The sequence below is a fragment of the Cotesia typhae genome, unplaced genomic scaffold, assembly GCF_013202065.1.
Source record: "Cotesia typhae breed Kobodo isofemale line unplaced genomic scaffold, CoteBio_Ctyphae contig_20, whole genome shotgun sequence".
Lineage (NCBI taxonomy): Eukaryota > Metazoa > Arthropoda > Insecta > Hymenoptera > Braconidae > Cotesia > Cotesia typhae.
The window spans coordinates 377684-390204 of NW_027423725.1; the positions used below are offsets into that span (position 1 = coordinate 377684).

Below are 12521 nucleotides of genomic sequence, written 5' to 3' on the forward strand. Positions count from 1 at the left end.
AAATTTTAGATTTATATTAATTATTGTTATAATTTACATTTCTGATTTTTTAATGACTGAAAAATGAAAAAACATCTTAAAATTTTTCTTAAAAAAATTTAAATTTAATTTTTAAATTAAAAATTTATGTAAAAAATAAAATTTTTAGATGTCTAATAATTTTCAGTCACTTAAAAATTTATTTTTATTTTCAATTGTTGATAATTATAAATTAAATATTATTGTTGAAATAATTTTTATGAGTAATGACTACAGAAAATTTAATTAATCAATAATAATTGATAGTTGATTGTGATTAAATACATTAATTATGCAGTAAGTACTTTGGCTTTTTGTGTTAATTTTTTAATTAACAGTTGTTACAATTAAACTTAGTTATTTTTAGAAAATTTGTTAAGTCTCTCGTGGCAATTTTTTTTTTTTTTTTTTTTTGAGTTTCTTGTATAGAGAAATTTATTTTTGAGAGTAAAAAAATTTTTTTCGTCATTCTATTATTTTTTAAATTATAAATTATGTAGATTCTAAAAATTTTAAGGCAAAATTTTATTTATAAAAATCGATCAAGACTTTTAAACTTTCTTCAGATGCCGGATAAATATTTATTAATTAAAATACAGTAGTAATAATTTTAATCTGGTTTTTATTTATATCTTGTGCTTTATTTCTATTCTTCAGTATATCAACTTGATAAAAAAAAATTCCAAGTTCGTTGATATTAATATTCAAAAGTCGCGAGAGAAAATTTTTAGTCTTCTTTAAAAGTTTAAAAAATCTTAAGCGAGCCTAAAAAATTTTTTATCGAGTTTTTAAAAAAAAAAGCTCTTAAAACATAAAAAAAAAAATATTTTCATCCAAGACTCGAAAAAAAACATTCGATATTTTGCGCCATCCTAACACTTGTGTTAAATTTTTAGGAAAAAAAATTTTTTTATTAAAAAAAAAATTATTTTCAAACCAAAATTCAAAGTCTGATACTTTTGAAAAATTTTTTTAAAATTCAACAGTTGTAATGATTGAAAAAAAAAAATATTTTCAAAAATTTATAACAAACAAAAAAACTCTCAAAAATTTTTTTCTAGACTAGAATCTCATAATTATTATCAAATACTCAAAGGCACGTTTTTGGTAATAATTTAGTTTAATTTTCATCGAAAATAAATAAAGAAAAAAATAATATACAATTAAAACTGTACAAACCCTTCGATCCACTAAATTAATTACTCAATTAATAAATTTAAAATAATAATAAAAGCAAAAAAAAAAAAAAAATACTATCGCCCCTGAAAGTTGGGCTCCAATTCAGGGACTAGAATTTTTTGACAAAAGATTTAAAATAATGGCAAGAATCAAACCAACGTGGACAATTCGTGAGGACTGTTAGTAGTTGCAGCACTGCTGAGATCCAGAGTAGCCGCTGGAAGACCTGGACTGACGCTACCGCTGGCCTCGCGCTGGAGCAAGTGCTGGGACTTGTTCAAGGACTTGTTGATGGGGCTGGTGGGCAGCGAGTGATCGTCAGCGGGAGTCGCGGGGGGACTGGTCGTCAACACCCGGTGGTCCCCGATGTGATTGTGGGCCGCAGGACTCGCCGACAAAGTCGTCAGTAGAGCCGGAGACATCTGGGCCCTGATATCGTGGTGCTTGTACGGCATCGAGTGATACTGGCCTCGAGGATGCCCGTGGACCGGAATCGCTCCTCCGTTTTTCGTGCAGTTTATGTTGTTCCGAGGCATTGTTGATGACAGACGCGTTTGCTGCTGTTGTTGAAGAGCTTGGCGTTGTTGCAGCTGCAATGCTGCTTCGCACTGGGCGCGTGCTAGCTCTTTTACTGCGTTCGTCTTTTCCTGAATAATTTTTTTATTATTATTATTATTAATATTATTATTCATTTATTATATTTATTTATTTATTTAAGGGTGATGTAAATTGATACTCACTTTTTGCCATACAAAGACATTGTGGACCATAGCACAACCGCAGAAAATTATACCAAGGCCGATGAATACTGACATTATTATTGCGGGCGTTGAATGGAACTGGATAAATGTATAAAGTATCATACCTGTAATTTTATTTATTATTATTATTATTACACGAAAAAAAAAAAAAAAAAAAAAAAAAAAAAAAAGATGACACAGGATATCATCCCAGATTACAATGAGTATAATCTAGATTATAATGAGTATAATCCAGATATCACTCAGTATAATCTAGATTATAATGAGTATAATCCAGATATCACTCAGTATAATCTGAGATGATATCCAGTGTCATCTTGTTCTTTCCATGTATTATTATTATTATTATTATTATTATTATTATAAAAAACCGCACTTTTAACATTAAAAACGTCAATTTCATCTATAGTTAGAGTAGTGACGTCATTTACTGGCGCCAGCTGTCGGAATTTTTGTAAAATTTAAATTTCATAATTTAAAAATTTTTTTAGCATTATTTATATTACTTACTATATTTATGGGACACTTTTACTCTGTTATAATTAAATGTAGAATTTTTTTTTTTAGATTTTATGAATTTTTTCAGACACTAATAATAATTTTTTTGAAAAAAAACCGCCCTTTTAACATCAAAAACGTCAATTTCAAGTATAGTTAAAGTAATGACGTCATTTACTGGCGCCATCTGTTGGAATTTTTGTAAATTTTATAAAAAATTATTTTTAATCTTTACAGAGAATATTTTAACCAAGAAAAATATTTTTAAAGTAGAAAATAATTTAGTTTTATTAAAAGTTTTTAATTATTTATTATTAATATTATTGCAAAATTTCTGACTAAAAAAAAATAAAGATCAATCTTCTAATAAATTCTAGAAAAGAAAAAATTACCAGTAAGAAAAATAGGAATGCTGACAAAGAAGCCTCCTATTGCGCACATTCTGCTTACAGAGGATTTTTCCAGGTACCTGCTCGTCCTACAATTGAAATAAAATTTAAAACGACCTTACACTTGTAAAAGTAAAAATATAAAAATTGAAGAAGAAAAATACAATACTGTTTAAAAGAATCTCAGGAAATAAAAGTATTAATATAAGCAAGGAAGTTAAATTGTAAGAATAGAAAATAGAAAGGTCGATGTACCTCGAAGGGCAGTGTAGCAAATGTACCAAGTGTAGCAATAGCATCGTGAGAAATTTTTCTAGCGGTATATCAGTAGCTTATACTCAATATCATAACTAAGTAATACCATCTGGAATACCATATTAGTTATTATTATTATTACACACACTTGTCTTGTTATCTCTTATTTCTCTCCTTAAATTAATAAGCAGTTAAGGTTAGTTAATATCATGTAATTAAGAGTAGGCATTATGTAAGCTTTTAACAAACTCTGTTTTGTTAAATATTTTATTAAAAATAAAAATTAAAAATTTTTAAATTCAAAGGAAGAAGCACCAATTATTGCCACCCTATTTTATTTTTAAATTTAGTTGCTTCGAATTTTAATAAAAAAAATTGTAGATTTTTTTATCCAATTTTTGGAGTGATTTTCTGAAATTCAATAGTAAAAAATTATAACGCCCATAAGAGAGCGTATAATAAAAATTTTATTTTTTTTTCTAAGTCCAAAAAAATTTTTTAGTTTGAAAACAAATTTTTTTTTCCATTTCTTCATGTTTCATAAAAAATACATTGATTCCCGAAAAAATAGAAAAAAAAATTTTTTTAACGCCCTTAGGGCTTCCGAGCTGGGTCCTGGGAGCCATAAGGGCGTGTAAAAAAAATTTTTTTTTTTCAATCTAAAAATTTTTTTGGACTTAGAAAAAAAAATAGAATTTTTATTATACGCCCTTATGGTATCCGAGGTAGGTCCCGGGAGTCATAAGGGCGTAATAAATTTTTTTTAATTACAAAATAACAATTTTTTTTAATAAAAACATGCCTGGGACAGCAAAAAATATCCTTAAAGAAAATCACCCATAAATTAATGACGTTAAAGTTAGCCATCACTAGAAAAATTTTTAATTTTATTTAGCAATTAAATTAATTCTAAAAATTGCATTTTTAATTTTTTAAAATTTCTGAATGTCAATTTTTTATTGCCTTAATTTATTTGTTAATAAAAATTCTAAAAATTGTTAATTTATGCTAAATTAATTTTCATATAAATTATTTCTAAAAAATTGCATTTTTAATTTATTAAAATTTCTACAAGTCCATTTTTTTAATAATTTTTTTTTTTAACAAATAAATTATAGCAAAAAAAAAAATTATTAAAAAAATAGACTTGTAGAAATTTAAATAAATAAAAAATGCAATTTTTTGAAACAAATTTAATTATTAAAAAAAAATAAAAAAATTTAATTATTAAAAAAAAAACTCACCTGTTCTGATTATACGCAGACTTGACAAGCTTCATAGCAAACAAGAATTGGATCGCACAAACAAGAAGACAGCACAAATTAAGCGACATAGCCAGCGCGCAAAGTGCGAGGGTAACTTCGTAGACAATAGTATACTCTTCAGGACTGATAACACTGGAGGGTGCGGTAGAAACTGGAGAAATCTTCAATAAAAAAATATGAGAGAGCATCGCCAGGAGAAGAGACACCAGGCAGAGCAGCCCCAGAAAGGTGAGCATTTCCTTGACTCCAGGTTCTTGATTATTATTATTATTATTATTATTATTATTATTACTTCTAGAAGCGTTGCCATGGCCGTTTAATTGATGACTAGCTCCCTTGAGACAAAAAGACGACCAGGAAGTGTCTTGGGTATGTAACGGGCCAGTAGTGGCCAGGCTTGGCAAAGAAACAGGTGCGTTAATAGTCGCAACAGGTGCCGGCTGCAAAGGGGACGGCGTAGCGCGGCTCGCCAATCTTGATATTCGTGAAATATCCAGTCCGCCGTTCGGCACCTGCGTTTGCGTTTGGATTTGGCCCTGATTATTATTATTATTATTATTATTATTATTATTATTATTATTATTATTATTAATATTATTAATATTATTAGTGTTATTGTTATTAATATTATGATTGTTGATATTTTTGTGATTATAATTATGATTGTGGAACAGATGGTGATGATGATTGTGAGGATCCGGACTTGGACTGTCGATAGAATGCTTTGAGGCAGACAGCGCGGACAGATTCAGCGCATTTAGATGATGCGAGTGGGTGAATCTCGCGGACAGGTTGTTGACACTGAGCTGCGAGTGGTTGAGCGGATGCCGGTGAACGGAAGCTGACTTCTGCGGGTGAGACAGAGAGAGAGACGTCGAAGGATGGACCGAGTGCAGGGAGTCGTAGATCCCCGGCTCGCACAAGCGGTCGTTTTTCAGGGAAACCCCCCTGGAGGTCGTCGAGCTGGAGCCAAAGTGGCTCGGGTAATCGTGGTTCTGGTTCCTGGAGCCTCCTGGCTGCCCGGACGGTATGTGTTTCAGCATCGCGGCTCTTCTGGACACTCCTCACATTTCATTGCTGATTTTTTATACGGCTTTATCCTCGATGATGATCATCCAGTCACTTGCTCATGGTGTATTGTATTTAAATACACCCGGGCAAGGGAATTTACTCCGCCGGAAGAGGAGTGATTTAACGCGAGGTCTTTCCCACGAACCGGATCCCAGCATGTCAATTTTTTTCACCCTGTTAACAAATTAAAGACGGGTTATTATTTTTGTAGCCAATGTCAAGTTTTGTTTTGTATTTTGTGGTAATTAAGACGCTAATTAGATTTTTTTGGTTGTTAGGTACTGGTTGGATTGTATTGCAAGATTTTATTTACGAGGAAGAGATTTTGATACGGAGAAATTGCAAAATTACACAGTAAAAAATTTTTCGTCATTTTTTTAAGTGTTTAAATTTGTATCTTGAATATTATTACACTCTAGTGTGTAGAATTTAATATTCTCATGTGTTAAATTAATAATTTAACACACAAGAATGTTAAATAGACTGTAATATATTCAAGAAAAAAATTTTAACACTCTACAAAATGACGAAAAATTTTTTTTTAATTCTCTGACTTTTTCAAGACCAAAAATAAAATTCTAGAATCTACAAAAAAAAAATAATTTATATTCAAATATTCGTCATAATTGCAAATTATTTTAAAAATCATTTTTGTTTTGCTAAATTATGGCAAAAAAAAATTACAAGAAAAAATTAACGTAGAAATTTAAAAAAATAAAAAATGCAATTTTTTACAGATCATTTTTTTTTGTTAAAAAAAATTTTTTTAATTTTCACGTGACAGCTAAATTAAATGAGAATTAATTTAATAATTTAAAAAATTTTATAATAAAAAATTCTCTGAATTTTCTCTGACTAAAAATAAAATTCTAGAATCTACAAAAAAAAATTAATATTCAAATATTCGTCATAATTGCAAATTATTTTTAAAATAATCTTTGCTAAAATTCAATTCTAAAGAATTTTACGAGAAATTATAGCAAAAAAAATTAACGTAAAAAATTAAAAAATGGAATTTTAAGAAAACTATTTATAAATTTAAATAGATCTTTTATAATCCAACTACACTAAAATAACTTCATAATTATAAATGACTTTTTAACAACGCCTATATTAATTTTTATTCTGAATAAAAATTACTATTTTTCATTAATCTTTATTTAAAAAAAAATCTACTCGAATAAAAGTAAACTTAAAAACTTGTTGATTAAACTAAATATTTTTTATCTTATCACAAGTATCTCTTGACTAGACCTTATTACCCGCTGGTACCTTAGTTTTTTAAATTCTCAGAATAATAAGTTCAAAAAGTCACGTTTCTGAGCACAAAAGATCTGAACGATTTCTAAAAATAAATTTTTCTTGTAAAGAAAGAAAATGAATTAAAGCATGGTATCATTCAAAACATAAGACTTCCGGCTACGGTTTATATTTTATAAATATCCTATTTCAACAATTAGATACTGAGTTATTTTAAATTACATGTTCATTCACAAATTTAAAAAAATATTTTTAAATTAAATTTTTTTTCAGTTTTACGATCTAAAATTTTTATATTTATTAAAATTACATTTAGAATTTTTTTAAACTCATTTTAAGAAAAATAAATTTCACTAATTTTAACAGAAGAAATTTTCTAAATAAAAAAAACTATTTTATTACTCCAAAAAAATTTTTCTATAAATTTCTTTTATTAAAATAAAAATTTCCAAAAAAATTAATTTCTTCCCTTATGACCGGGAATTTAAATTAAAAATTTTTTGAAACTCATTTTAATAATAATAATTTTTACTAATTTTAACAGAAGAAATTTTCTAAATTCAAAAAAATTATTTTATTACTCCAAAAAAATTTTTCTATAAATTTCTTTTATCAAAATAAAAATTCCTAAAAAAATTAATTTCTTCCCTTATGACCGGTGGATAGTTCGGAAGAGGAAGCTTCCGAACAGACGTCTGTCTCTCCCTCATAAATGAGGCTGAACCCCCAGAATAACACGAAAGTTCTTTGTTCCAGGTCGACGGCTGATATAATGACTTGAAAAAAAAGTAAAGTTAAGCCCTCAAAAAATACACATACACACAGAGATATAATACAAAATAAAAGTTATTACATACGAGAAAACAAGCTCGTAATATAAAATGGACTTGTAGAAACGGGTTTCAACGACAAGGTATATCAGAGCACACGGCAATGGATAAAACAACGTTATGTTACACTACTATATACAATATATACAAGTTACAGCACCACACCGGGTAGGGAACGTTGCTCTACAGAGTTACAGAGTATTGCTTACTTTATTGGTGATGGTGATGGTGATCTTACTCTAAGCTGCCCACAGGAATGTGCCTTCACATCCACAATCCACATGTCCACATATCCACTCCTTTATTCACACATCCTCCACACCATCCCGTCCCGTACTACGACTATTCCATACCAGCTTACCAGATACCAACCATCTTAATCAATTATTACTCAATACAGGAAGCCCGATCACAGATCGTCAATTTCAAATTATTAAAATTCCCAGTTTGTTATTTTATATCGACTTACGTTTAAGTTAACTAAACTGTTACGGTCATCTTCAATCAATTTTTCAAGATTTTGGAGAAATATTAATACTCAATTTTTTTAAAGAAAAGTTTGAAATTTTTTAACGTCAAACTTTAATTAAAAAATTAAAATTCGATAAATTAAAATAAAAAGAACCCATAAAAATTTATAAAATTAAAAAATTAAAATTATGCACTCAAAAATTAGCACTTAGTAATTTTTTAATTTTATTTAAAAAAAAAAAAATAGAATTTTTTTGTTTTTTTAAATTTCTACATGTCAATTTTTTCTTCTAATTTTTTCAATTAATCAATATTAATAATTAATCAATATTCGATAAATTAAAATAAAAAAACCCATAAAAATTTATAAAATTTAAATTATGCTCTTAAAAATTTTTTAATTTTATTTAACAAAAAAGTAATTTAAAAAAATTAAATTTTCTACATGTCAATTTTTTCTTCTATTTTTTAAAATAATTTTTTTTTAATTTATTTATTTAAAGAAGTCCTTTTGCTCTAGTTGAGTCGCAACTGTAGTCATTAATATTCAATAAATTAAAATAAAAATTCCTAAAATTAAAAAATAACAGTATTTTTTTTAAACTAAAATTAAAAAAAAAAAAAAAAAAACTTTTCATGAAACTTAATTCAGAAGATATTTTATAATTTTAATAATTTTTTTTAATAATTAAATTATGCCAAAAAAATTTTTAAAAGTAAAAAATGCAATTCTTAAAAAAATAGTTTCTGACCAAATTTACTTAATAAATAAAATAAAAAACTAGTCAAGTGACAGCTGATGTCATTAAACTTTGAAGAACCCCAGAGGAGCACTCAGCATTTCAAAATAGCCAAAAAAAAAAAAAAAAAAAAAAAAAAAAAAAACCTGAGTTCCAACAACACTCGGTTTAAAAAGTAAAAATCACGAATTTCTCGAGGCATGTAATTTAAACACCCGAGAAAAATCCATCTATCACCATAAGCACAAGTGCTTCTTACGTCTTACGGGTTACTTTACTACAAGTAAAGCCCAAGAACACAATACAATCCGGGTGATTTAAATTCCCACACTTTGGGACCCAAAAACTCATCTTATTGTCATTTAGGATCCAGGTTAGAATCCGGCTCAGCTTAAAAAGAACTATTCCCAGGAAAAAGGAAAGATGAAAATCTAGCAAACTTATCGATTGGATTTGGAGAAAAGTTTAGTCACGGACTGAACCTTGATTTTATTTATCTAAAAACCGTACCGGCTGAAATTAAAGTCCTGACGGCTCTAAAACTATAACACAAAAGTTAGCCGGCGTTTTTAATTTTTTTTTTTTCAATAATTAAATTAGAACAAAAAAATATTTTTTGAAAATTGCACTTACAGTTTTTTTTACAAATTATATATATATATATATATATATATATATATATATATATATATATATATATATTTTTTTTTTTTTTTTCAAATGGAAATTAATTTACTATATATTTAATAATTTTAAAAATTTTATAAAAAATAAATTATAAAAATATTGACATGTGGAAATTTAAAAAACAAAAAAATGCAATTTTTTTGGTACGATTAAATTAATAAATTAATTAATATCATTTTTTCAATGAAAAAAAAATTCTAGAAATTTCTATGGCATTAAATTAAATTTTTCTTAATTTAGATTTTTAAATCTGTAAAATCAAAAAATTAAAAATGTCGGCTAATTTAAATAACATTAAAGTTAGCTGTCACTTGACAATTTTCTAATTTTTTTTAACAAATAAATTTGCTCTAAAAAATTATTTTTAAAAAATTGCAGTTGTAGTTTTTTAAAATTTCTAAATGTCAATTTTTTTTTTGTCATAATTAATTTGTTACAAAAATTATCAACTATCAGTTAAGTTAATTTTCATTATTTTCATTGAAAAATTATTATAAAACAATAAAAAGAAATTTTAATTTGTAAAAAACTTTAAAAACTGTAAATGCAATTTCTTAAAAAAATTTTTAGTTATAATTTAATAATTTAAGCAAAATAAAAAAATAAAAAATGTCGGCTAACTTTATTATTATAAAAATTATTTTAAAAAAATTGCATTTGTAGTTTTTTAAAATTTCTCACTATTATAATTGTTTTTATTTTTTCTATTAAATAAATTTGCTCCAAAAAATTGCATATTTTACTTGTTTAATTTTCTAGATGTCAACTTTTTGTTCTTATTTTTTTTTTTTGCCATAATTTATTTATTAAAAAAATTTTTTAAAAATAAATTATCTGCTAAATTGATTTTCATCAATTTTTTAAGTTAATTTTAATAAAATTTTTAGATGTCGGCTAACTTAATTTTGATCTGATCCTAAAACTATAGAAAATTGTAGGTAAGGTCCCAGTAAATATAACACCAACAGTTTAAATACTAATACTATCTATATCTTAGATATCTGTGTATCTGTGCATACATACCAACCAGCACCGATCAACCAACATGCAGGTATAAATTTACCAATACCAACGGCAACTACCGACTACGACCTACGGGCTACGGTCATTATTTACAAGAGATACAAAATGTCTTACCTCGTCCCACATTCCTGTAACACTTAACAACAATTAAATATTTAAAACTAAATAATTTTTCAACTAAAATCCCAATTTTCCAAATAATTAATTTAAAACTAACTTTAAAAAAAAAAAAAAAAAAAAAAACTCACTTGATTTAAAAACTTCCTTTTTTGCAGATAAACTTTTTTCGCGCCTACGCCATCGCACATTCCAGGTGTACCCGGCTATTTATTTATTTTTTAAAACTTTAGCACTTAAACTTTAAACTAATTACAATCACTTGTGATCCAGGTTATGTTTTTTAGTAACTTGCAGTATTTATTATTGTAATTGTAATGATAAATTATTTCAGACACTAAGCACCACTGAAATTACTCCGGCAATTAAATTTTACGCAGCAGATGTATCTTGGAGTTGTTGTGTGGATGTATTTTATTTTGTGTGTGTATATTTTGGTGAGTATTTATTTTGTATGTGCTTGTGGAGATTGATGCACAATTATGTGATGAATATTGTTTTAGATTTAAAGCACGGCGGACAAGAACGGCAACGCTCGGCTGACGACTGACTCGGAACTGGCCAGAAACCAAGCTCAAGCTTAGTTCTGGAGTTTGTGCTGTTAGACTGTGAAGTTGTGTGCGACAAATGTAATCCAACGGTCGTTCCTACCCCACTACTACTGTGTTTTTTTAGTTAAAATTATTTACCAGGTATTTTGTGAATTTTTATTATTTTTTTTTTTGACATATTTTTTATAAAAAAATTATGAAAATGAAGTTAGCCGACATTTCAAAATTTTTAGAAATTTTTTTTTGGAAAAATTTCACTTGAAAATTAAAAAAAAAATTTCACGTGTAAAAAATTTGAAAAAATATAAGTGCACTTTTTTATAAATATTATTTTAGTTGTAATTTAATTAATTAATTAATTAATTCAAAAATTTTTAGACGTCTGCTAACTTCAGTTTCATAAAAAATTGCATTTTTTATTTATGATATTAAATTTAGCTGTCACTTTACTATTAATTTAATTTTCTTTAACAAATAAATTATAACAAAGAAAAAAAAAAAACTATTAAAATAATTTAGAAATTAATTTAGCAGATTGTTCATAATTTTAAAAATTTTTTTAACAAATAAATTATGGCAAAAAAAAATTATTAAAAAAATTTGGAAATCAATTTTGCAGATAATTTATTTAAAAAATTTTTTTAACAAATAAATTATGGAAAAAAAAAAAATAAGAACAAAAAGTTGACTTCTAGAAAATTAAAAAAGTAAAAAATGCAATTTTTCGGAGCAAATTTATTTAATAAAAAAAATAAAAACAATTATAATAATGAGAAATTTAAAAAAAACTACAAATGCAATTTTTTTAAAATAATTTTTATAATAATAAAGTTAGCCGACATTTTTTATTTTTTTATTTTGCTTAAATTATTAAATTAGAACTAAAAAATTTTTTTAAGAAATTGCATTTACAGTTTTTAAAGTTTTTTACAAATGAAAATTTCTTTTTATTGTTTTACAATAATTTTTCAATGAAAATAATGAAAATTAACTTAATTGATAATTGATAATTTTTGTAACAAATTAATTATGACAAAAAAAAATTGACATTTAGAAATTTTAAGAAACTACAAATGCAATTTTTTAAAAATAATTTTTTGGAGCAAATTTATTTGTTAAAAAAAATTAAAAAAATTGTCTAGTGACAGCTAACTTTAATGTCATGCATTTTTTATTTTAAATTTTGAAATTTCAATTTTTTTATTTTTAATTTTTAATAAAATTAAAAATGCAATTTTTTAGAACAAATTTTTTTTGTTGAATAAAATTAAAAAATTGTCAAGTGACAGCTAAATTCAATGTTATTAATTTAGAAGATATATAATAATTTAAAAAATTTTTTAACAAATAAATTATTGCAAAAAAAAATTGTGAATAAAAATGAAATGATTAAAAAAAGCATAAAA

General features: G+C 25.7%; 1 protein-coding gene across 2 annotated transcripts; it reads right to left on the reverse strand.

The window, feature by feature from the left end:
* Positions 1-18: 18 nt before the first annotated feature.
* Positions 19-11114, reverse strand: LOC141538138 (uncharacterized). Of its 2 annotated transcripts, XM_074259484.1 has the most exons (6): positions 10696-11114; positions 10562-10583; positions 4345-5610; positions 2849-2934; positions 1938-2062; positions 19-1844 (listed from the first exon to the last, which is right to left on the reverse strand). In XM_074259484.1, exons 3-6 carry the CDS (start codon positions 5406-5408, stop codon positions 1347-1349), a joined length of 1773 nt encoding a protein of 590 aa, XP_074115585.1. In that variant the 5' UTR covers positions 5409-5610; positions 10562-10583; positions 10696-11114; the 3' UTR covers positions 19-1346. The 2 variants fall into 2 exon arrangements, with proteins under 2 accessions (XP_074115585.1, XP_074115584.1); XM_074259483.1 differs by lacking the exon at positions 10562-10583.
* Between the last annotated feature and the right edge of the window lie 1407 nt (positions 11115-12521).